The sequence below is a fragment of the Ahaetulla prasina genome, chromosome 3, assembly GCF_028640845.1.
Source record: "Ahaetulla prasina isolate Xishuangbanna chromosome 3, ASM2864084v1, whole genome shotgun sequence".
NCBI lineage: Eukaryota > Metazoa > Chordata > Lepidosauria > Squamata > Colubridae > Ahaetulla > Ahaetulla prasina.
Genome location: NC_080541.1, coordinates 158,087,034 through 158,112,193, shown reverse-complemented (window position 1 = coordinate 158,112,193; position 25,160 = coordinate 158,087,034). Strand labels below are relative to the sequence as shown.

At 42.9% G+C, this 25,160-nt stretch overlaps 1 protein-coding gene across 3 annotated transcripts in view; it reads left to right on the top strand.

The window, feature by feature from the left end:
* TNNI3K (TNNI3 interacting kinase) overlaps positions 1-25,160 on the top strand; it is a 242,231-nt gene that overhangs the window by 168,797 nt on the left and 48,274 nt on the right. For 2 of the 3 annotated variants that reach the window (XM_058176427.1, XM_058176428.1), the window contains exon 21: positions 1,042-1,151. The exons of the other annotated variant lie outside the window; for it this stretch is intronic. In XM_058176427.1, the coding sequence (XP_058032410.1) occupies positions 1,042-1,151 (110 nt within the window). The remainder of the gene's footprint in view (positions 1-1,041; positions 1,152-25,160) is intronic. 3 annotated transcript variants of the gene reach the window in all.

Below are 25,160 nucleotides of genomic sequence, written 5' to 3'. Positions count from 1 at the left end.
AAGGAACATCGCTAATGAAAGGGAAACAGACAATTGGAAGAAATGTCAATCTGGGTTCAGTTCCAAGTGGGGAGAAAGACACTGGAAACATGGAAATTGCTTGAAAAGATGGTTTAATGGTGGACAGGCCCACATGGTTTTGAGGTCCTGGGCAAAAACAAACAAACACATGGATAAGAGAGAGAGATTTATACCTCTGTTGGGCTTTGAATTCATGCTTATATTCTGATTGGTTGTCAGACTCCCATAGGGCCATGCAGGGGTAACTTTGTAGGTTGTCTTTTGAGTCCCAAGCTTGATTGAGCCTTGCTGGGTGATGCAATCTCCCTAGGTGCCATGTATGAGTTCTGTTGCTAGATGGGTAGAGGGCTAATCCTATCTTTGTTGGAACTTGGGTGAGGGCATTTGCTTATGAATAGACCTAGCTATCTCTTTATCTCTTAAGTGCTGACATCTGCTGTGGGCTATTGAGAGTCTGGGGGCTATTAAGAGTGAGTCTGGTTCCTCCATTAAAAAAAAACATGTTTCTCCATTTCTCATCCAGGGAAATATAATATTCTGCCTTTTTAATAGTTCCTAGAATATTTCATTCTTCTAGGAGAGGGGTGGGTGCTAACTTCCTATAAGACCATTTCAAATTATACTTTACAATTCTATATTATACAAATTCTCCTTTTCCTTGTTACAGAGGTAGACCCTGAACTAAAACTAAAACCAAAACCAAAACCAAAACCAAAACTAGGTAGCCAGGAGCTTTCCCAAACTTTATGCCAGTAAGAATGACGAAAACAGATTTGATGACCTATTCACTGGATTGGCCAGCCTAGATGATTTCCTTCTCTGAGGCCTGGAATCTGAAATAAGGTTACTTTAAAATAAAACAGTTTTGTTTTTCAGCACAAAACAGACTGCTTAGGTATGTTAAGCCTTTGGAAAGCTAAAATAATTTCAGTTCACTAACCTTTAAAATGTTGGCTTCATATCCTGAGTCTGCTTTTGGGGATGATCAATAATTCAGCCTCATCATGTTCTTATTTACAGCCGCTGCAGCAGCTGATATGGCCTATCATCATATCAGACCTCCAATCGGCTATTCAATTCCCAAGCCTATCTCTTCTTTGTTAATGAGGGGCTGGAATGCATGTCCTGAGGTAAGTAGGCTCCCTCCATGGCAGATCAATGAGCCTATTGCTTGTATTTCAGGGTGGACCAATACTCTACATGTACTTCCTGTTTGCTGGGATGCAGGCAGCAATATCTTATCTTGTGATATATTCTCTGGATCCTAAATTAAAACTGTATGAGCATGTTAGGAGTTAAACTGGGTTTTAGTGGTTCTTGTGACATAATATCCATAATAAGTCAATTTGATATCATTTGCCTTATTGTTAGCAGAAAATGCGGCATGTGGCACTGAAGTGCTGGTAACCTTCTCTATCTTATTAAAATAGTTTTTAAACTGTTGTGTGGAAGTCTCAATTGATCAAAGACGTGATCGGTGGTAGAAGTAAATGTCTATTGGTCTGTCTGGTGATGATCATGATGTAAGGAAGTTTAAAAACTGAAATGTGAAAGAAATATATTAAAAGAACATGTGCTAATGAATAAATAATAATAATAAATAATAATAAGTCATAAATAATATAACAATCAATACAAAATAACAGAATAACAGAGTTGGAAGGGACATGGAGGTTTTCTAATCTCAAGCAGGAGGCTTTCAGACACATGATTTGTCCAATCTCTTAAAAACCTCCAGTGACAGAACACCCACAACTTCTGAAGGCAAGCTGTTCCACTGATTAATTGTTCTGTCACGAAATTTCTCCTTGTTTCTCCTTGATTAGTTCCCATCCATTGATTCTTGTTCTGCCTTCAGCTGCTTTGAGGATCCCCTCTTCTTTGTGGCAGCCCCATAATTACTGGAACATTGCTATCATGTCACCCCTAGTTCTTTTCATTAAACTACCGGTAGATATTCCTAATTCCTACAACCATTCTTCATGTCTTAGCCTCCAGTACCTTAATCATTTTTTTTGCTCTTCTCTGCACTCTTTCTAGAATCTCAACATCTTGTTTGTTTGTTTATTATTTATTTATTTATTTATTTTGTCATAACAATATACATAAGCATCACACAAAAGATTATATAGTATATAAACATATATATGAAGAAATATGAGGAGGTATAAGCATATATATATATATATATATATATATATATATATATATATATATATATATATATATATATATATATATATATATATATATATATATATATATATTTGTTTTCTGAGGTTTTCGCGGGTGTTTGTATGTAGGTCTTTGGTTATTCGGGTTTTCTCCCGCGTAAAATTGGAAGTGTCTTGGCGACGTTTCGGCGAAGTCTCATTCGTCATCTTCAGGCTTCAGCTTCGTGCTTCTGGGAGCAATGTGTGATTGCAGCTGTTTCTTCCTTTTTAACTGCTAGTGGGGGTTTGAACTGATTGGGTGGGAGCTTGGCTGTGCTCTGATTGGATGTGGGTTTTTTTGTGCTCTGATTTTTGAACTCATTCAAAAAAGAGGAACCAACTTCTTCCCTGGTCCAACACTTTAAAGTCACAGGACACGATATTGACTTTAAAAAGACCAGAACTATCGCCAAAACTGAACACTTTAACAACAGAATAATCAGAGAAGCCATCGAGATAGAAAAACGCCCACACAGCATGAACAAACGAGATGATACCTCCCGCCTACCAGCCATTTGGAAACCTGCCCTTATTGACAAACGTGTCCCTAACACGAGGAATGACACCAGACCCACACTCACGAGGTCCACACAGGATGTCACCACCACACATCCACCCAGAAAGCACACCCAAACCCACACTGATCAGGAAGCACGACCAAGGACCAGAAGCCAGACCGCAGCTGCAACATTAGCCATTTCAAACCCCTCCAATCCATACATGCAGCAGACTGACACCCACTACGAAGATGTAGCACGACCACGAACACGAAGCCAAACAGCAGCAGTGCAGCTCACTAGCTCAGATCCCCTGCAACTCAGACTAATTTGAGCACAACCAAGCCCCACCCAAACAGGACACACCCCAGCCAATCAGAGCACAAAAAAACCCACATCCAATCAGAGCACAGCCAAGCTCCCACCCAATCAGTTCAAACCCCACTAGCAGTTAAAAAGGAAGAAACAGCTGCAATCACACATTGCTCCCAGAAGCACGAAGCTGAAGCCTGAAGATGACGAATGAGACTTCGTCGAAACGTCGCCAAGACACTTCCAATTTTACGCGGGAGAAAACCCGAATAACCAAAGACCTACATATATATATATATATATATATATATATATATATGAAGAAAAAAACAATAGGACAGGAATGGTAGGCACGTTTGTGCTCTTATGCACGCCCCTTATGGTCCTCTTGGGAATGGGGTGAGTTCAATAGTAGAAAGTTTTTGGTTAAAGCTTTTGGGATTATGGGAAGAGACCACAGAGTCAGGTAAAGTGTTCCAAGCATTGATGATTCTGTTACAGAAGTCATATTTTCTGCAATCTAGATTAAAGCGGTTAACATTAAGTTTAAATCTATTGGTTGCTCTTGTATTATTGCAATTAAAACTGAAGTAGTCTTTAACAGGAAGGACGTTGCAATAGATGATTCTATGAGTTAAACTTAGGTCTTGTCGAAGGCGACGGAGTTCTAAGTTTTCTAAGCCTAGGATTTCAAGTCTGGTGGGATAAGGTATTTTGTTGTTTTCAGAGGAGTGAAGAACTCTTCTTGTAAAATATTTCTGGACACGTTCAATTGTTAATATAATGGTGCCCAAAACTGGATACAATATTCCAAGTGTGGTCTTATCAAGGCATTATAAAGTGGTACTAAATTACAAAAGTGAGAATGGTACAAAATGATACAAAAATGAGAATGATAGAAAGATATTGTAGAATGTTAGCGAGAAAAAGAGAAAATGGCCACAGAGAAATAGAGCAAATGCCAGTTAGGATTAAAAGAACCAGAGAAATTACAGAGCAATTTTAATTGAAATAAAATATATTTTCAAACTAGGAGAAAAGTCTGAATAAGGATTGTAATGTATCTTTAAAAGTTTTGGCGGGAAAAAAGCACGTTGCTGATTGGTTGAAGCCACCGGTTAAACTGTATATAAGGAGAGGTTTTCCCGGGCACTGGTTGCTGGGTTCACCATATAGTAAAGAGCTGTTGTCACTATCCTGGTCTCCTGCCTCGTTATTGCCCGAATCTAACACTGGCGACGAAGGTAGGATCTCGAGGCTAAGAGCACCAGGAAAAGAGCTGAACTCACCAGGAAGACGCGAACCCAGCAAAACAAGGGCGGAAAACAGCGATGTCCGGCTACACACCGCCAGCGCCATTCGACCCAGCTAAGGAAAAATGGGGGTCATACATGGCTCGCTTCGAGTGTTTCCTCGAGGCGAACGAACTTCAAGGAGTTTCAGACAACAGGAAATGAGCCTATTTCCTGAGCCACTGCGGTCCAGAAGTTTTTGACACCGCAGAATCCCTGGCTGAGCCAACGCTGGTACAGTCGGTACCGTGGCAAACTCTGCAGACTTTACTAAAGCCCATTTGCACCAATGCCATCCAAGTATGTGCAGCGGTTGGTCGGGGCGCAGACAGCAAGAGGCGAGTCCATCAGCGCATACATGGCCGCCCTGAGGAAAGCCTCAAAACATTGCAGTACGAGACTTGGGCGAGGCATTGCTGGAGCAACTCATCCAGCGGGGTCAGGGACATCCGTTTGCGGGCGGCTGCTGTCTAAAAGCAACCTAACGCTGGCAAACGCCTTGGGCGAAGCCAGGGCTCACGAGATGTCTACCCAAGCGGCGGAAACCCTACAAAAGCAGGTCGCACCAGCGGCTGGTGCGAAATCAACCCCGGTCCACAATGAAGAGGTCCAGGCGAATCGGACGGTGAGGAGGAGGAAGGAGTCTTCCACACGGGAGGCCGGAGAAAGGCGACCGGGCGACTGCGCGAGTTGCGGAGGGCAACACCAACGACAACAATGCAGATTTAAAGATGCAACTTGTCGGCGATGCGAAGGAAGGGCACCTAGCACAGGTCTGTCGAGCTCCCCAACCTTCCGCCAAAAATTCAAACCGGCCAATCAAAGCGTGGGAGCGGCGGCCCCAGTGGTCAGTTAAAAAAAGGCGCGAAGTTGAATCAAACTGTCGTGAAAGTGGGTCACGCATCAACTCGCCTAGAGAAAAAAATCTTTACAAAGGCAAAGATTGAGGGGGTGCCGTGCCGATTGGAGGTGGACACCGGCTCATCGATCACGATCATGTCCTGGGACACTCTCGTGAGAGCCTTACCCGCCATCGCAAAGCGCAAGCTGAAACCACAGAAATTAAAGGTACAAGACTACCAAGGGAATCGCATCCCGTCCGAGGGGTAACGTCCGTCCACGTCGAGTATGGACAATACAAGAAAACTCTGCCCATCACCATCGTCGATGGGACCCTGCCAAGCTTGTTGGGACTGGACTGGTTCCGAGCATTGGGCATGGGAGTGACTGGAATCTTCAGAAACGAAATCGACCTCAAAGACGCACTCGTGAAAGAATTTGGGGACGTTTTCAGGGACTGCCTGGGCAAGTACACGGGGACCCCTATTTCGTTTAACCTAGACCCCCAAGTTGCCCCTATCCGTCTAAAGGCTAGAAGGGTCCCATTCGACCTAAAGCCCAGGATTGACCGGGAACTGGACAAGCTAGTAAACCAGGGAATTCTAGTGCCAGTTGACCATTCTAAGTGGGAGACCCCTATAGTCACCCCAGTCAAACCGGACGGGTCGGTCCGGATTTGCACTGACTATAAGGCAACGCTTAACAAAGCGTTGCAAAAGAGTGCTTACCCCGTCCCGGGTGACTTACTGCACTCAATAGGGCAAGGGCAAGTTTTTGCCAAGCTAGACTTGGCCCAAGCCTATCAACAGCTGCCCGTAGATAGCAGCACAGCCGAAGCGCAGACAATTGTAACTCACAGAGGGGCTTTTAAGTGTACCCAGTTACAGTTTGGGGTTAGTGTGGCTCCGGGGTTATTCCAGAACCTAATGGAGCGGCTATTGCAGGGCCTACCAGGGGTGGTACCATACTTTGACGATGTACTGGTATCCGCTGAGAATCTAGAGGAATTAGGGGCAAGGTTGCGAAAAGTTTTGGGCATTTTCCGGTCTGCCGGTCTCACAGTTAAACTGAACAAATGCCAGATCGGGGTTGAGTCTGTGGAATTCCTGGGCTACCGGATAGACAGGGAAGGGATTCACCCCACTGAGAGCAAGGTACGGGCCATCAGAAAGGCCCCAGTTCCAAAGACCAAAACGGAGTTACAGGCATTCTTAGGTCTGGTCAACTTCTACGCAGTATTCTTAAAGAATAAGGCAACAGTAGCCGAGCCGCTGCATAAATTACTAGCAAAGACGGCTGCATGGTCTTGGGGAAAGGCGGAAGCTAGGGCATTCGAAGGGGTAAAGAATCTCCTAACGAGTGATAGCCTCCTTATCCAATACAATGGCACGCTGCCATTAGTGTTAAGCTGCGATGCATCTCCCTATGGGGTGGGGGCTGTGCTCAGCCACAGGTTACCAAATGGCACAGAAGCCCCTATTGCATACTACTCCCGAACCATGTCATCAACTGAAAGGAATTATAGCCAGCTTGATAAGGAAGCCTTGGCTATAGTCTCAGGAGTAAAGAAATTCCATGAGTATGTATTTGGTCGTGATTTTGAAATCATCACGGACCATAGACCTTGCTAGGTCTGCTGGCAGGCGACCGCCAACGCCCGTGGCACTTTCGCCAAGACTGACCCGATGGACTATCTTCCTGGCAGCGTATTCTTACAAATTACTACACCGGCCAGGAAAGGAATTAGGGCATGCAGACGCCCTGAGCAGATGCCCGTTACCAGAGACTATCGAAGACCCCACTCCGGGGATACCAGTTCTGCTAATTGACTCTTTGGACTCTGGCCCAGTCACATCCAAAGAGGTGGCTCGGGCTTCGTATAAGGACATTACAATAAGAACTGTAATTGGTTGGGTACAAAGAGGTTGGCCCGCTGCGCCGGGCGAGCGTTTAAAGAGTTTGTAAGCGTGGGAACTCTCGGCTCAAGGGGTGTCTGCTATGGGGGGATCGAGTGGTGATCCCGGAGAAATTGAGGAAAAAGGTATTGGATCTCCTTCACGAAGGTCACCCAGGGATCGTGTGTATGAAGGGTCTAGCAAGAAGCTATGTGTGGTGGCCCTTAATGGACTCAGAAATTGCTGAAAGGGTAGGGAAATGTCAGGCCTGCCAGGAGTCCAGACCGCTACCCCCAACGGCCCCGGTTCGGGAATGGGAGAGACCCCAGGGCCCATGGTCTAGGATCCATATCGATTTTGCCGGCCCCTTCCACGGCCAAACCTTTCTGGTAGTAGTCGATGCCTACTCCAAATGGCTGGAAATCATTCTTATGAGATCCATGACAGCCGAGGCCGTGATCTCAGTCCTACGGCACCTATTTGTAACCCATGGGTTGCCCGACACCTTAGTCTCCGATAACGGCCCGCAATTCACGGCAACCCAGTTTGAGGGGTACTTGGCAGAGGAGGGCATCCGGCATGCCCTCTCGGCGCCTTTCCACCCTGCGACGAACGGCCTTGCAGAACGTTTCGTTCGGAGCGCAAAGGAAGCATTGTCCAGAATCAAGCCAGGCGATTGGCAAACAAAAATCGATACATTCCTAGCAGTCCAACATAGAACCCCCTGTGTCACAACTGGCCGCAGTCCGGCCGAACTATTAATGGGTCGGAAGCTTAGGTGCCCACTAGACCATTTAAATCCAAACTACACACCAGACGGTTACAAAGGGGCACACGGTAAAACAAGAGAAATGGAAACAGGCGACCTAGTGTGGGCACACAACTACAGCGATGGCCCGACCTGGTTAGCAGGAACAATCCTAGAAATAACAGGACCAAAGTCATATCTAATAGAGTTGGGGGATGGCCGGGTATGGAAGCGCCACATAGACCAGATAAGAAAACGCATAACAGGTAATTCAGAATCAGACGAAACATGCCCTGACTACTCAATGTTGGAATCCACAGCTGACTCAAACCCGGGGCTAACGCGGGACTTATCTGAGTGCCGGGAGGTCCAGCGACGCCAACTGGTTCATCCTGAAGACAGCAGGGAAGACTCTGCAAATAATCCAGGGCCGGATGGCCTAGAGGAGGAGCTGAGAGGAACAAACAGTCCCTCCGGCCAGCTCGACTCACTCCCAGAGAATGAATTGCGCAGGTCTGAAAGAGTCAGGAGACGCCCAGTCTACTTGCGTGATTACGTCGAAAAATAAGATGTAAATATTATGTAAATAGTGGTAAAGTGTTTTCTGGGAGGGAAGGAGTGTAATGTATCTTTAAAAGTTTTGGCGGGAAAAAAGCACGTTGCTGATTGGTTGAAGCCACCGGTTAAACTGTATATAAGGAGAGGTTTTCCCGGGCACTGGTTGCTGGGTTCACCATATAGTAAAGAGCTGTTGTCACTATCCTGGTCTCCTGCCTCGTTATTGCCCGAATATAACAAGGATCCTTTGACAGAATGGATTAAAAATAAAAGTAACAAAATGTTTTGAGGTGAAGCTAGCATGGGGGGATTGGAGACTGGAAAGAGACTTGTAAAGGTTTGTTTGGGGATGAGAGAGATTGTCAAATTATGCAATTGAAATAAACTCTATACTGAAACTGTCTAAGAAAAAAGTGGATGGAAATAAAATCATAAATGTTGTCAGAATACTGAAAAATGCTAAGGCTTGGAGGTATACAGTACATGAGAAATGTGAAAAATATCTATATAGTTTCCTTGTGCAATTGCTGTGCATCTTGCTTAATTTGTGTGCGAACACTGAATTTGCACCTGATAATTGGAAGAACGTTGTTACTCTTCCCTACTTCAAGAGAAATGTAGGAAATGCACTGAAATACTTAGAAAATGCATCTGGTACAACAAGGAGTGATGGAGTCAAGCATGGATTATAGATGCTGAATGAATATGAATTGAATGCAGAAGTGACTGACTAGGAAAAAAAGAAGCATCTGGAGTGGTTCGATCACGCAGAGTGAGTGAATAAGGTTTGAATAACAAAACAAATATATGATAGAAGAACAAATGTGTTGAGAGGCAGGCAGAGGGAGAAAATAATGGTTGGATAGAATGAATGAGTTCCTTCAAAAATCAAGGTGAGAAATTTAAACAAAAGGAAATGTATAAAGTGGTTATTAGATCTAGTGGAAGCAAGGATTGTTAGCAAGGAGAAAAGCTAAGAAGAAGAATAGTGAATAGTGTTAATGCAGTGGCAATTTCCTGATAGTCTCTCATCTATGTATTAAATGAGACTCCCTGCTTATTGTACATCATATTGTATGATGTGAGGCTATAATCTACAGCAGAAGATTTTTCAAAATTTTGATTGAAGTTGGAGAGCCAGCTTGGTGTAGTGGCTAAGACAGTAATGACTCAAAAATTTGAAAAATGCCTAATTTGAGTCTGCTGGCGTGTCTGGCCCCCCCCTCCCCCCCAAACAAAAGAGAAACAATTTCTCTCCCTAGGCCACCCTGAAGAATGGTAATTAGCAGCAGACTGAGCTTAAAATTTATCCATGGTGCCGCGGCTGCCATTCAAAAAGGCCGACCCTTGCCATTCCTCAAGGAATACAAGCAGTGGTGGGATTCAGCCAGTTCGCACCACTTCGGGAGAACTGGTTGTTAAATTTCTGAACAGTTTGGCAAACTGTTTGGTTTTTGGAAGAAATCATTAGGGCAGAGAACCAGTTGTTAAATTACTTGAATCCCACCACTGAACACAAGCCTTGGGGAGCAGCACAACCAGAGGTGGGTTTCAGCAGTTTCTGACCAGTTCTGGAGAACCGGTAGCAGAAATTTTGAGTTCGGAGAACCACGAGTAAAAATTATGACTGGCCCCACCCCCTTCTATTCTCTGCCTCCCGAGTCCCAGCTGATCGGGAGGAAATGGGGATTTTGCAGTAACCTTCCCCTGGATTGGGGAGGGAATGGAGATTTTACAGTATCCTTCCCCTGCCATGCCCACCAAGCCACACCCACAGAACCGGTAGTAAAAAAATTTGAAACCCACCACTGGGCACAACTGCTGCATACCCCTACCTTCAGGCACTGTCCTCCCTCTGTTATTATTTTTATTATTATTTATTTAAATTTTTATACCGCCCTTCTCCCGAAGGACTCAGGGCGGTGTACAGGCAAATAAAAAGCAGACAAGACAGTATTATATAAAATGCAAGATTAAAAAACTTATTATAATTTGCCTAAAAATTTAAAAAATATAGATACTAAAACCCCATTTAAAATTCATAATAAAAACTATAAAATCCATAAAATTTAAGCCAGCCCCGCGCGAATAAAAAGGTGTGTCTTCAGTTTGCGAAAGGTCGAAGGTCAGGTATTTGGCGTAAACCGGGGAAGTTCGTTCCAGAGTGTGGAGCCCCACAGAGAAGGACCTTCCTGGGGCCGCCAGCCGGCACTGCTTGGCGGACGGCACCCTGAGAAGTCCCTCTCTGTGAGGCGTGCGGGTCGGTGGGAGGCATATGGTAACAGCAGGCGGTCCCGTAAGTACCCAGGCCCTAAGCCATGGGCGCTTTAAAGGTCATAACCAAAACCTTAAAGTGCACCCGAAAGCCACAGGTAGCCAGTGCAGTCTGCGCAGGAGAGGTGTTACATGGGAGTGCGACACTCCCTCTATCACCAGCGCAGCTGCATTCTGGACTAACTGAAGCCTTGAGTGCACTTCAAGGGAGCCCCATGTGAGAGCATTACAATAATCCAAGCGAGAGGTAGCAGTGCGTGAGTGACTGTGCACAAGGCATCCCGATCAAGGAAGGCGCAACTGCCGAACCAGGCGGACCTGGTGGAAGGCCCCCTGGAGCGGCCGTCAAATGATCTTCAAGCGACAGCCGCTCATCCAGGAGGACACCTAAGTTGCGCACCCTATCCTTTGGGGCCAATAACTCGCCTCCAACAGTCAGCTGCAGCTGCAGCTGACTGAATCGAGATGCCGGCATCCACAGCCACTCCGTCTTGGAGGATTGAGCTTGAGCCTGTTTCTCCCCATCCAGACCCGTCGGCTTCCAAACACCGGGACAACACTTCAACAACTTCATTGGGGTGACCTGGGGTGGAGAAGTACAGCTGAGTGTCATCAGCGTACTGATGGTACTTCACCCCAAAGCCACTGATGATCTCACCCAGCGGCTTCATGTAGATGTTGAACAGAAGAGGCGAGAGAATCGACCCTGCGGCACCCACAAGTGAGGGCCCTCGCGGTCGACCTCTGCCCCCTGTCAACACCGTCTGCGACCGGTCGGAGAGATGGGAGGAGAACCACCGATAAACGGTGCCTCCACTCCCAATCCCCAACCGGCGCAGCAGATACCATGGTCGATGGTATCAAAAGCCGCTGAGAGGTCTAATAGGACCAGGGCAGAGGAATAACCCCTGTCCCTGGCCCTCAGAGATCATCCACCAATGCGACCAAAGCTGTCTCCGTGCTGTATCCGGGTCGGAAGCGGACTGGAGCAGGTCTAGATAGACGGATTCTTCCAGGTATTGGGGTAGCTGGCGCCACAGCACTCTCTACAACCTTCGCAACAAAGCGAAGGTTGGAGACTAACGATAATTTCCCAAAATAGCCGGGTCCAAAGAGGGCTTCTTAAGGAGGGGTCTCACCACCGCCTCTTTCAAGACGGCAGGGAAAACCCCTTCCAACAAAGAAGCATTTGTAATCCTCTGGAGCCAGCCTCGTGTCACCTCCTGAGTGGCCAGCACCAGCCAGGAGGGACACGGATCCAGTAAACATGTGGTGGCGTGGAGCCTCCCCAACAACCTGTCCACGTCCTCGGGAGCCACAGGGTCAAACTCATCCCAAACCGACTCAACAAGACGTGCCTCCTCTCCCTCGCTTGGATCATCCCAATTTCGGTCCAGACCATCCCGGAGCTGAGCGATTTTGTCGTATAGATAACCACTAAACTCCTCGGCACGCCCCTGTAAAGGGTCATCCCGCACCTCCTGATGAAGGAGGGAGCGGGTCACCCGAAACAGGGCGGCCGGGCGGTTATCTGCCGACGCAATGAGGGTGGAGGCGTAGGAACGCCTCGCCTCCCTCATTGCCACTAGGTAGGTCCTAGAATAGGACCTAACTAGTGTCCGATCAGCTTCAGAACGACTGGACCTCCAAGTACTCTCTAGGCGTTGACAGGCCCTGCAACCTACCTACTGCTGTTCTGATTCACACAAGGTCTTTGTTCCAAAATCAGTTTCAGAGAATGCTCCTTGAATGGCCTCTGCAGCCTCATGAAAGCATGTCCTGTTCTCATGCAATTTTTGGAGGCTAAGGAGGCCGCACAAGAGCATGGACCTTGTTAAGTTTGGGCAATGACGAGGCAGAAGACCATACGAGTGACAACAGCTCTTTAGTTTATTGTGACCCAGCAAAAGCCAACAGGCAAAAACTCCTCTTTATTTTGGCTGAGGCATCAGCCAATCAGCAACGTGCTTGTTCCCGCCCAAACTTCCCTCCTAAAGTTCAAATACATAACAGACCTCTTGCGCAACTTCTGAAGCATCTCAGCCACAGAAGAGCATATCCTGTTCTCACATGGCCTCCACAGCCTCCAAAAATTGAATGAGAACAGGGCATGCTTTCAAGAATAGTTGCTGTTAGGTGTTGGTAAATACTGGTGTGTCACCCAAAACGTCATGGTTGTCACCTTCGACACACGTGTCACTATCACTGCACAATTTGGTAGTTTGAATCTCACCAGGCTCAAGGTTGACTGAGCCTTCCATCCTTCCGAGGACCCAGATTGTTTGGGGCAATATGCTGACTCTGTAAACCACTTAGAGAAGGCTGTAAACCACTGTGAAACGGTATATAAGTCTTAAGTGCTATTGCTATTAAGGCATGAGGACTGAGTTCTAGTCCTGCCTTAGGCATAAAGCCAGCTGGGTGACTTCTGTCCTAGGAAGGAGGCAATGGCGAAACACTTCTGAAAAACCTTCCCAATGTAACTTCAGAGACTTGACCAGACTTTGAGAATCAGACACAACTGAATGGAAGAAAAAAATATAGGGCTATAATCTGCAACAGATTTTTCCATATGCTGATAAAAGTTAATTGGCATTTTTTTCTTACATAAAATAGAATATACTGCTACTTCACTGGCCTGTAATAGCCTCGGGCTGCCATCCAACCTCACTCTGAATAACATGGTGTGAAGAAAAAGCTTTCAGGAATTAAAACTGAGAAAGATAGCTGGAAATTGCCTCTTCATTTCCTTTAAGACATTAATAAAGGAATATATAACATGTTACAAAGTTACGTACATTTTTAATTGGTTAAAACAATGTTAAGCATTATATTTCAGAAGTGATGTCTGAATACAAATAGCAAATTCACCAAGATTTGATCTTTTAACAGTAAAATCAGCTTCATTATAAAAGAAGGAAGTAGCTGGTGGGTCAAGGAAATCCCAACTTTTAAAGAAAATTAAAACCTTAAAAGAAAAAATAGAGATTTTTTTTTTAAAGATCTGACAATGCATACTGATAGTGTTTACTGAGAAAGACAATAAGAACCTGTTGTTGTTTTGAGGCCTTTCTCCTTCTATGACTTCAAAAGCTGCCTTTCAACTAAAGTTTTCTTTGTATGATATAAGAAAAGGCTTCATAGCTCCAGTTCTGCATCTCTATGTATAAAATGCATAAGAAGTCACCATTCTTCATACCTCCTAACCAGTGGTGAAATCCATTTTGTTTACTACTGGTTCTGTGGGTATGGTTTGGTGGGTGTGGCAAGGGAAGGATATTGCAATGTCTCCATTCCCACCCCACTCTGGGGCCAGCCAGTGGTGGTATTTGCTGGTTCTCTGAACTGCGTAAAATGTCCACTACCGGTTCTCCAGAACCTGCTGCATTTCACCCCTGCTCCTAACCCTCCTCCCCTTCAAAGAAGACAGTTTATAGCAGGGCTGTCAAACTCACGCCCCTTGGGCCAGATGCATCACAAACTAGCCACATCCATGTCCGGTTTAGCGAAGGGGGAGAAAGTCCCAATATGTCACATGACAATGCTGTGACAACACAAGTTTGACACCCCTGGTTTAGAGGCTTGAATGGTTTAGCAGGAAATCAGGAAGATTAAGGAAATTGCCAATTTGATTTTCTTTTCTTTATATTTTTAGAATAGAATAGAATAGAATAGAATAGAATAGAATAGAATAGAATAGAATAGAATAGAATAGAATAGAATAGAATAGAATTTTTTATTGGCCAAGTGTGATTCGACACACAAGGAATTTGTCTTGGTGCATATGCTCTCAGTGTACATAAATATATGTTCATCAAGAATTCTAAGGTACAACACAATGATAGTTATAGGATACTATAGTTATATCCTTCCTATTACTTCATCTCAGGGGAAGGAAGGAAGGAAGGAAAGAGGATAAACCCAGATTATATCAGGTGTTGCTCAAAAGATTGATCCAATGTTGTTAAAGTGGTAGTATAATATTTATTTCTCAAAACCTTAAGTTTAGTTTAAAGCCTTCGCTTGTCAGAAATTGATTATTTCAATACTTTGGTTAAATATTTTCAGATTATGAGGGACAAGAATGGATAGCTCCATCTGCTGGTTAAATTTTTTTACAGTTTCTCTGCAAAACACTACATAATGAGGCATATTCTTTTCTGTTTCCTCCATCTTGCATTTTCATTCTCCCTTTATAATAATTTTAATAATAGAAATAATAAAATGTCCATGAGAAGTCAGTCATCACATCTAGGAAAGTGTTCTCTTTGGGCCACAGGCAACAGAACTAGTCAAAGATACTTTGCTGCTTCAGTTTGCCTTTTAATATACTCCACAAACCAAATTTGAATTTTAGGATCCTTTTCTCTCAGCCATTTCATGTACATTTTTCAAACCCTTGAGTCAGCAGAAAAATATGCTAACAAAATTTGCAGCACCACAAGGACCAAGCTGTAATTTGTCCTGCCCTAACAACAAAGCAGTTTGATCTAGTGGTTAAGGCACCAGCCTAGAAATCAGGAGACTGTGAATTCTAATTCCACCTTAGGCATGAAAGCCAGGGCAGGGTGGTTGTTGTGGGGAAAATAGAGAAGGGAGGAATATTGGGTATCTTTGCCATCTTGAAGTATTTACAAAGTAAAGAAAGCAGGACAAAAAAAATTCTAAAAACTAAACTTTAAAAAATTAATTGACTGCAAGACAATGTAAGGGCAGTGCTTATATTCCCATCCCACCTTATGTCAGCTGGCAGAAAAAAAATAATTACAACCTTGTTTCCTTAAAATGTGATGGGCAGACTTGGGCAAGTGTGGTCAGAGATTGGAGCCTTTAGCTACTTGTCAAATGACCTGATCATCAAATGCTCTGTCTGGTGACTTCTCACTTCTGAATATGGGTCTACTTCTCATCTAGAAGCCTAATAGATCTCTGTTCTGAAAAGCCCAGCTGACTGGTCAGTGGACAGAGGAATAATGCAAGAGGAAACATGAAAAACTCTCAGAGTGCATTGAATGGGCTCCTTCTAGCTCCACCTCAAGCCACTCTGCTGTTTTATCCCACCTATCCTGAAATATTTTTGCATTGATATTTACTGGGATTGGTGCCAAAGTTGGGAGGTTTGGTGGCCTTCCTGTCACTTGGGCTAAAAGAGGAGCCTGGGTGAACACTTCTCAGTCTGCTCCCAATTCCCAAATATCCTTAAACCAGATAAGTTCTGATAACGAGTATTTGCAAATAGCAGCATCTACAAGTAATCCATACTATATGCAAAATTACATTAGGGTGGAAAAAATGGTAGTGCTTCCCTCTTAAAGTAATAAAAACAATAGAAAGAGAAGCCACACAAAAAAAATTTGTAGAAGAAGCAGCATAACATCTTTAATGCATTAATTTGGGTTTAAGAACCAGCGATACATGAAATACATTTCTTTCCCCCTTTAAGTTGATTGGTAGTGCCCCATCACCACCATTATCCTCCCCTCCCTTTACACATGGCTTACTTGTCTACTGAACAACGTGTTGAATATTAGACCTGATGATCTTCCAAAATACATAGTGTATATAGTGTATATCAGAAATCTTGGTATTGCCTGAATTATGCTTTGTGAAGTGCAGTCAAGTGTACATGGGTTGATGCATCCACATAAACAAGGTGTCCAATTTCTCCTTCAGTCCCAGCCAAAAAAGCCATGAAAAGCAGTGGTGAGTGACTGGAGGAGAGGGGAGGAGAGCTTCAGTCTGCCAATACAAGTTCAGCAGATAGTAGACCTCAACTTCATTGTCATCATCGGATTATGCATGAGGTGACATGAGGTGACATAGATTTTATGCATGCCAACCCTTGTGTCAAGAAAGATGGAAATGTCTAATTTAAAACTGGAACAGCTAAGAGTGTGTTAGATTCCCTCTCAGGATGATTCTGCTGGCTGGAAAATAACAAGAGGGGATTTTTTAAAAAAAATCTTCCCAATAGAAGAGCCTGTTGGATTGAACCGAAGACGTATTTATTTTGAATAATGGAATGGGAGATGAACAACAACTGTGTTCAGGTGCAAGGGAGAAATGTATCTATGGCACAGAGCAGTGATGGCTAACCTTTTTTGTTGTTGCATGTGGAAATTGCAATAATGCATACGCAACACCCCCTGGTGTGCCCCACCCCCCTGCGCATGCATGCGTGACACCTGCTGCCCTGCGCATGTGCATGTGACCACCCTGTGCCCCGTTTTGGGCCTAGTAAGCCTCCCTGCAGCCTCCTGGGACCAAAAACAGGCTGCAGGGGGGATGTGCCACAAACCCCACGCTCCCTCCTGATCCCCACGCATGCACACACATGACCCCCCCATACCCCCCACGCATGCATGTGCATCTCCTGCATGCGCCCCGCCCCCCCACACATGGGCAGCAGAGACCTGAAAATCAGCTGGCTAGCAGGAGGCATGCGTGCATGCGCGATAGAACTGAGCTGGGGCGACAGCTCATGTGCCCACAAAGAGGGCTCTGCATGCCACCTCTGGCACACATGCCATAGGTTCGCCATCATGGGCATAGAGGGATGTGCAGTGCATGAGATTTTAAAATGTACAGGTCTCTCTGTGTTGTGCATAATGGTGTATACAGTTCCTGAAATTATAAACTGCTCTGGTTTTCGCTGTTCCAAGTGTTGTTTGTCCTTAATGAAGGGATATGTCCTGAAGACACAGGCTCTATTATCTCTACCTTCCTAAGCTCAGCTCAGCTGGTTTCAGAAGCATAGCTAACCTTTCAAATCCACAGTGGAAGGCAAGCTAAAAAACTATTCACTTTCATCCTATAGCCATTCTATATAACTGGAGAAGATACAACTTCCCTTATTCTTATATTTATTCACTTCTTCATGGTATGGACCAACCAGCCTATGTTCCACGTGGCAGATAGGCTTCCTTTTCTCCCCTATTCTGTCACAGAAGGTTGGAGGTTGCTATCTGGCCAAGTCTTCCCGTTCTCTGGAACCACTGTTAAATGCTTCCAAGATTGTAGTAGTACCCTGAGTTTCATCAGTGAAAATGTCATAAGCATTTCATAATACTTCCCCCACCTCCCGAAGACTTACCTCTTTGCTGCTTTCTTAAAAGGTTCAACATAACATTGTGTGTTCTGTTACAAAACAATACAATCACAACTGAGTTTGGAAAAAAAAAACAACAACACAGAAAACAACGCAAGGAGCCTCTAAATTATGCAGGTACCTGAGGTAACAGATGATGACTTTTCTTTCAAAGAAAAGAGAGAAAACAGGCAACTTCAATACAGAGGTCTTCATTATTCTATAGTGTACATAAAACCACATATATTATTAAGAGGAACCATGTCGTTTCCTTCATTTTGCAGGGTATTTTTTAACGTTTGAAATTTTGATGGAGAAATATAGTATCCTAAAATAGGACATATAACAGTCTTCTTAACAGATTCTTTTGCAGTGAAATTTTTGCTGTTAATCTGTGGGTGGGGCAGGGCGGGGGAAGCATTTCTAACATCTTTTCCAGGTATAGCATTTGGAAACAATCTAAACTCTCCAACAGCAACATTTCCTTGAAGAAAGCAGAGAATTTGAGTTCCCAAATCTGAGTAGCGCTCCCTTTTTTGTATGAGTTGGACAGGACCTGCATTAGATTTCAGCATTCTACTTTAAATAAATAAATAAATGTTAAATAAAGTTAACATTAAAATTACCTCTTTCTGTCCTATATAATTTGATGTTTTATTATTTATTGATTATCTGATGATTTGAACATTTAAAAATAACCCCTAATTACCACCCCTAATTTATGGCCACAGTTCTAAAACTTACCAAACATTACTTCATTTTCAGTTCTAGTCTGACTTTTACCAGCTCTTTGTTTTCCATAAAATATTGCACTAACATTTGAAATTTCTGATCCAGTAAGCGTGGATTTTCATACTGAAAGGTGGTTTTGTCTTTGAAGAGGACTAAGGAAGAATGCAAGTGTTATGAAAGGTTTGCTTTGCTTTGTTCCACTTGCAAAGGAAATTCTTCTTTATAATCAATAGATGTGGGAGACGGCGTAGGCATGGGAACTGAGATTTCTGCTTTATTTATACTGCAGGAAAGTGAAGATGTCTCAGTTCGTTGCTCATAATTGACGTCTTTAAACTCTGCTAACAAAGGAGGCTCTTGATGTGTAGCTAGTGGCATTTTACTTTCTTTATGTTTTGTGCTGTCTTCATCAAATGGATTATCCAGATTTTTTTGCAAATTGTGGTCATTATCCATATGCACATTGTGGTTCTTTTGAGGATCCATGTTTCTATTTAGATATAGGCTTCCATTTTCAGAAGAACTCGGGATGCTGAATGTATTAGAGATAATGGCCACCTTGACAATATTTTTATGCAGTGCACTGGATTTGTTATTGTCCCATCCATCCCCAGATTGTGCTGCTGCTTCTTTCAGACCTGGTGAGTCCAGTGGTATATTTGGAATCAACTCACTGGGGCTTTCTGTTTTAAAATCTGATCTCAGTTGCTGTGTTAAGGTTTCATCTTCCTCCCGGTTGTTAATTTGTAGCTCTTCTTTCAGGGCTTGACAATCGGGCAACGTGCTACTCAAGTGAACTGGCGGTATGAGTCCATCTGTTTCCTTTTTTGAGATAATCTGGTGTGCGTTCAATATTTCCGCTCCATTTTGAGACTCCATACCGGATAGATTTTCTTGCACAGATTCAGATTCACTAACCTTTTCCTGCCCTTCCAGCTCATCTTTCCTGATGAAACTTCCATTCCGCCCTTTTAAAGGCTGGTCTCTGAAGTGATCTATACTCATGCTATGCATTTTATTTTCCATTATTTGCTGAGAGTGCATATAATCTCCATTGCTGGGTTTCTGAAAATCAAGGCCGTCTGCTTGCCTAAAAGGAGCTGAAGAAAGGCAATGGTGTTTTTCTTTTGATTCCTTTTGTGGAGAATTCTGATGAAAGGACATTACTTCAGCATCTGAAGTGTCCCTCTTAAGCTTTTTAGAATGCAACCGTGTGGGCATATTATTTGTTACATTTGGTGCAATATTTGGTGAGTGGCCAGATGAAGGGGTGATAATGGGAACAGTCCCTCTTGAAGTTCTATTTACTGAGAATGTAGGTGAAGCAGTTGAAGGTTTTAAATGCTTGGTTGATGAGGAAGCGTTGATAATATTCAAGGCAGGCATACTGTGAAAAGAAGCAGAAGTGGGTATTTCTCCATCCTTGCCATTTTCTTCGGGTACTTCCTCAACTGCTACTTTGTTAGAAATACCATTTTTGCCATTTTCTGACCTCTCGTGAGTAGAATGTTCTGAATTCTTTTTTCTTTTCCTCTTTTTCTCTTCCATCTGGGAAGTAGGTGGCAATCTCATGGGTTGAGAGTGTAAAGGTTGCTCTAAGCTTTTTTGAGGATGAAGCTCCTTCGGCTGAATTTTTCCTTTCCTGAAAAGATGTAAATTTAATTGCACAGTTAATGATTTGGGGCTTTTCGTGTTTATTTTATACCTTTGAATCGGTTCATTCTCTTTTTCCCTAGGAGGATCCATGAGAGGGAAAGAAGATGGCTGCCTTTCTTTAATTTTTGCTTCTGAATCACTAACCAATTTTGCCCAAGTAGGAGATTGGTTTCCTTGAGTCTGCTCATGCCATTGTTTGTTCTGAGGAAATCTTTTCCCACTTAAACCACTAGTTGTCACATTTGCCCTTTTTATGGTTGCCAGTTCAGGTGTGTAAAAACTAACCTGCTTGGGCTTCTTGGTTTTCTTGATTGCTGGTGATAAAGGTATATTTGCAGCATTCATACAGCTGCCAGCTGACCTTGTGCCCTTATCTTCACTCTGTTCTGCCTCCAGTCTTATGGTTTCGCCATGGTTCTCTTCCATTACTTTTGGGCAATTTTGATTTTTATCACAGTGTATGCATTTAGAGATAAGGAAGTGGTCTACTTGTGGAGGAATATTCCTGCTCCTTGCTAAGAATTCACACTGTGATCTATGGTGTTCTAATGCCGCTTGCACACAGTGTTCCTTGGACTCTTCAGCTGTCGATGACAAGGCTGTAATTAGGTGCCTTTGCTTGTAAAGCTTGAAGCAGTCATCACACTCAGTCTGAGAAAGAGACTGACACAACTCATTTGCTAAATGTTCCCCAAGCTTCTCCTGTACCAAAGCACAGACCGGCCTTGAACGTCCTCCTTGCTGAGTGTCACTTCTGATTCCTGCTAAATAGCAAATGTTGAAACTTAACACATGTAGAGGGAGTTTTCATATACTGATTAAGCAGATGTTTGGAACACCTTCAACAATGATGCCCGCCCCCACAAAAATATCTTCTCTGGAACAACTGGCTCATTTCTCTCTTCCTCTGCAAAATATAATCAACTGAGGAAGTGCTGTCTTTAACATTCATTCAGAGGGAACTTTAACATCTGAAATGAATGCTTGGAATTTTTTTTAAAAATTGACTTTGACAGAAGTAATTATCATGTATAGCAGGGTTTAACAACCCCCGGGCACAGCCCACTACCAGACCTTGAGCATTTTGGAACTGGGCCACAAAAGTGGCGGGCCAGCATGTGCATGCACACGCATCCCCACTCATGCAAGCACACAAGCACATTCCCGCTTGTGCAACAGCAGGCAAGCATAGGTGCATGCGCTCTATTTACATAAGCAGCAGATGGAGCACCCACCTCTTGCACAAATGGAGCTGTGCCCGTGTGCGTGCGCTTGCCCACCCCGCATGCAGATCCATCCCCTCTCCCCCCTCCCCCCTACATAGAACTGTAATGAATAGGCTATGTAAGATAACAATATGATAACTTCCGGATATAAAAGAGGTACCCAGTTTGTTATTATTCATTGAATATTATGATGGTAAAAATCAAATAAGTTTCTGAACTGTCCGTTCTCCACTCCATTTTCCTGCCCGCCATATATTTTTCTTCTCTTGTGTATCTCTGAGCTTTTTTCTCCCCCTTCCTCTCTTTTTCTTACTTCAACCAACCATGTCCAAATTTTCGTTGTTCCCTTTTTATACCAATTTGTGCCATTGATTTAATGAGTTTTGTCCTTCCCATTCACTATGTATTTATTTTATTAAATTTGTTTACCACCCATCTTACTGCAAAGCGACTCAATTATCAGTCATGATCTTCATTGATATAATTGAGAGCTATTACCCCCAATTTAATGTGCTTTTCTTTCTTCCTCTGACCTCATCTCAAACTTTTTGTGCCAGGAAGCTGCCCTTTTTATGAAACTACCACTATCTTTGTGGTATTGTTATCAGAGACTCAAAATCAAAGAAAATGGCTAAATTTGTATATTATATGTATCTACTGCATTCAGTGGTGGGTTTCAAAAAATCTTACTACCAGTTCTGTGAGTGTGGCTTGGTGGGCATGGCAGGGGAAGGATACTGTAAAATCTCCATTCTCTCCCCAATCCAGGGGAAGGTTACTGCAAAATCCCCATTTCCTTCCAATCAGCTGGGACTCGGGAGGCAGAGAATAGATGGGGGTGGGGCCAGTCAGAATTTTTACTACCGGTTCTCTGAACTACTCAAAATTTCCACTACCAGTTCTCTAGAACTGGTCAGAACCTGCTGAAACCCACCTCTGACTGTATTCCATATCTCTGTAGTAAACCTCATTTTATATCTGGGTAGCTACTAACAATGTATTTAGTCCCATATATCAAAACCATTGTTCTGTTGCAGGTAGGCTATATTGGCATGGGATTTAATTACATTTCTGATTAACTTCTCTTGCTCAAATACTCTTGGATCCAGGACCCATAGACACCACTTTCATTTCTATGTTGCAGTATGTTATATCTAGGATATTAACTAGGACAGTACTCTGCGAAGGGGTTTGTTTTTTTTTCATTTTCTCTTTCTGGAAGATTACTTACCTTGAATGAAAGTTGTATCATCTTTTAATCTTGCATTTAATGATTGCCCAGAGTTTTCTGAATGTTGAGTTCTTTGGAAATGTTTTTGCAGCGGTAACTCTGTTTTATGAGGAACTTCTATATTCTGGGAAGCTTCTTGAGGGAAAGATTGAAGCAGTTTACATTTAAAGCATAAGAAATGCTTGTTTTCCATTGGTTCATTCTTACTTTGAATGCTTCCAAATGGGTTTTTTGGACCTGTGCACTTACACTCTGGCTTTATTGTTTCTTGACAACTGTTTTTCCATAAATATGGCATTTCCTCACCAGCACCCAACCTCGACATAACTTTTATTTCATTTTCCCAAGTTAAGTGGCAGTTACAGTATCCCTTAGTGAGGTAATTTCTTGGCTCATGATCACATTGAGATCCATCTAGGACTTGGCAACAGCAATTTCCTGATGGGCGTCCATTTGCTTTGCCAGACTGAAATTTCCTGTTAAAGAAGGATAAAGCTAGGCAAGTGAGGCCAGCACCTCCTGTAACAAATAGAAAGTTTATCAAGGTATTACAGTAAGAGAAGTAAAAGAGTTCATATTAGACATTGAAATACAGATGTAATAAAACAACGTAACTAATTCTAGTATCCTGTAATATGAGATTATTGAATGTAGCAGAAGAGGAGAGTTGCATAGGAAACCAATTAAATCCCCTCTTATTTTTAAGTCTATATATGTCAATGATTTTGCATAGAATATTTGTCAAGAATTAAATGAAATCTATAAAGCATAAAGCTACATGGCGATGGAACAGTCTCCCACCCTGCTAATTTTATATACATTTTTTGAAGCATTCCAATTAATTTGAGTTTATGTATAGGTTCCAATAATGTACAAGTAAGATTGTGAAGTAAATAATACAAGCAAAAAAGAGGAAAACCCAGGATGAGTTTAAGTGTCTATGGAACCTCATCTTTTTTATGTACTTAGATGGTTTGCTATTTCAAATAAAGAGCTACTAAACTAACACTTTTATTTGACTCCAGAAGGGAGAAAAATATCATTTATCAATTCTTTCGGCATCCTCATAGCTTTTTTTTTATCTTAGCCGTCTCTTTTCCACACGCGATGTGTGCTTAATATTTCTTAGTTTGTGAAGTGAAATAAGATCAGAGCCTAAGATGGTATAGCTTCAGGCAATGATATAGCTTCAGGCAAGCATTTCGATTCCAAAATATAGATATATTTTTAGCAGGGTTTTTTTTTAAGGATGGAGATTATTGTATTGTCAGCTAAGCTGTGCTGAGGGTCATATCAAAGAAGCAACTAATCCACTATTCCAAAATAATGAAATATATCCTATACAAGGCATAGGAGAGGTCACTGTTTGATAACATATGACAGTTGATTCCTGTAGCATGTTGGAAACCAATAGTTGCAAATATCTTGTTCAGACAAGTAGACTACATGAACAACTATAACGTGAACAGCGTAACACAAGATCAGATTGTGAACGCCCCTGCTCAGTTTATGAAATGAGAAATTGTAATTCAGAAGAGCAGCAGAACAAATCCACTGTGCTGACTTCATTAAAATAACTTGTTGTGAACACACACACACACACACACACACACACATATATTTACTGGGCCCCCAACAACACTTTGACAATAATTAATTTGTATGGAGCTTTTTCAGTTGACATTTGGAAACATCTTAAACTAAACTGCACTAGTAGGATACAAATACACCTTACAATGGGAAAACAGAAATATTGGATGGGAGAGAATCTACACAGAATAAACCAATGCTGGCTGCAGACAGCTTGTTGCCTCAGCAGCAATGCTTCGGGGAAGGGGGAGATTTCAAAAAAGTCAAAATGGCAAGGCTGGCTTGGCAGTCAAAGGCAAAAGCTGGCATGTTGCAAAATGGCAGACTCCAGGGTCATCTATCTCTCTGTGGGCCAATATGGGCCTCCTAAGTCTTTTTGGACAATACAATTATGGCCAGTTGCAGCAGAGTGCTTTTTTTATAAGTATCTCTACATGCCCACAAAAAGAAGCAAACATAGTTTAGAGCAGGGGTCACCAACCTTTCGGACCTCAGGGACCACTAAATTCCTAATTTTAAATCCCGTAGACCACTAATATGAATTTTTTAAAAAGATAAATAGTATTTAGTGCAATATAAAAAATGCAAATAATTTTTCTGCGGACCACCAAAATTTTCTCACAGACCACCAGTGGTCCACGGTTGGTGACCACTGGTTTAGAGCACTATATGCGAGAGGGAACTTTAGAAGTAACAGCTAGTTTTCTAGCAAATTCATGTTATGAGATTAATTATTCTCCCCAACCCTGAACCGCCATTTTCTAAATGGGCAAGTCCTCCCATCAAAATTCCCTAGATGCAAAAAGATTATGCAAAAGCTGCTTTGGCTTTTGCCAGTTGTGGTCACAACACATCTGAATGAAAATCAGGTTAGGGAAGATTGATCACTGTCAGAGTCTATGTCTGGCTATGTGATTTTTTTTTTTACTTCATAAACAGTGAAGAATGTCAGTATAAACAGGTGGGATTCAGCCAGTTCGGACTGGTT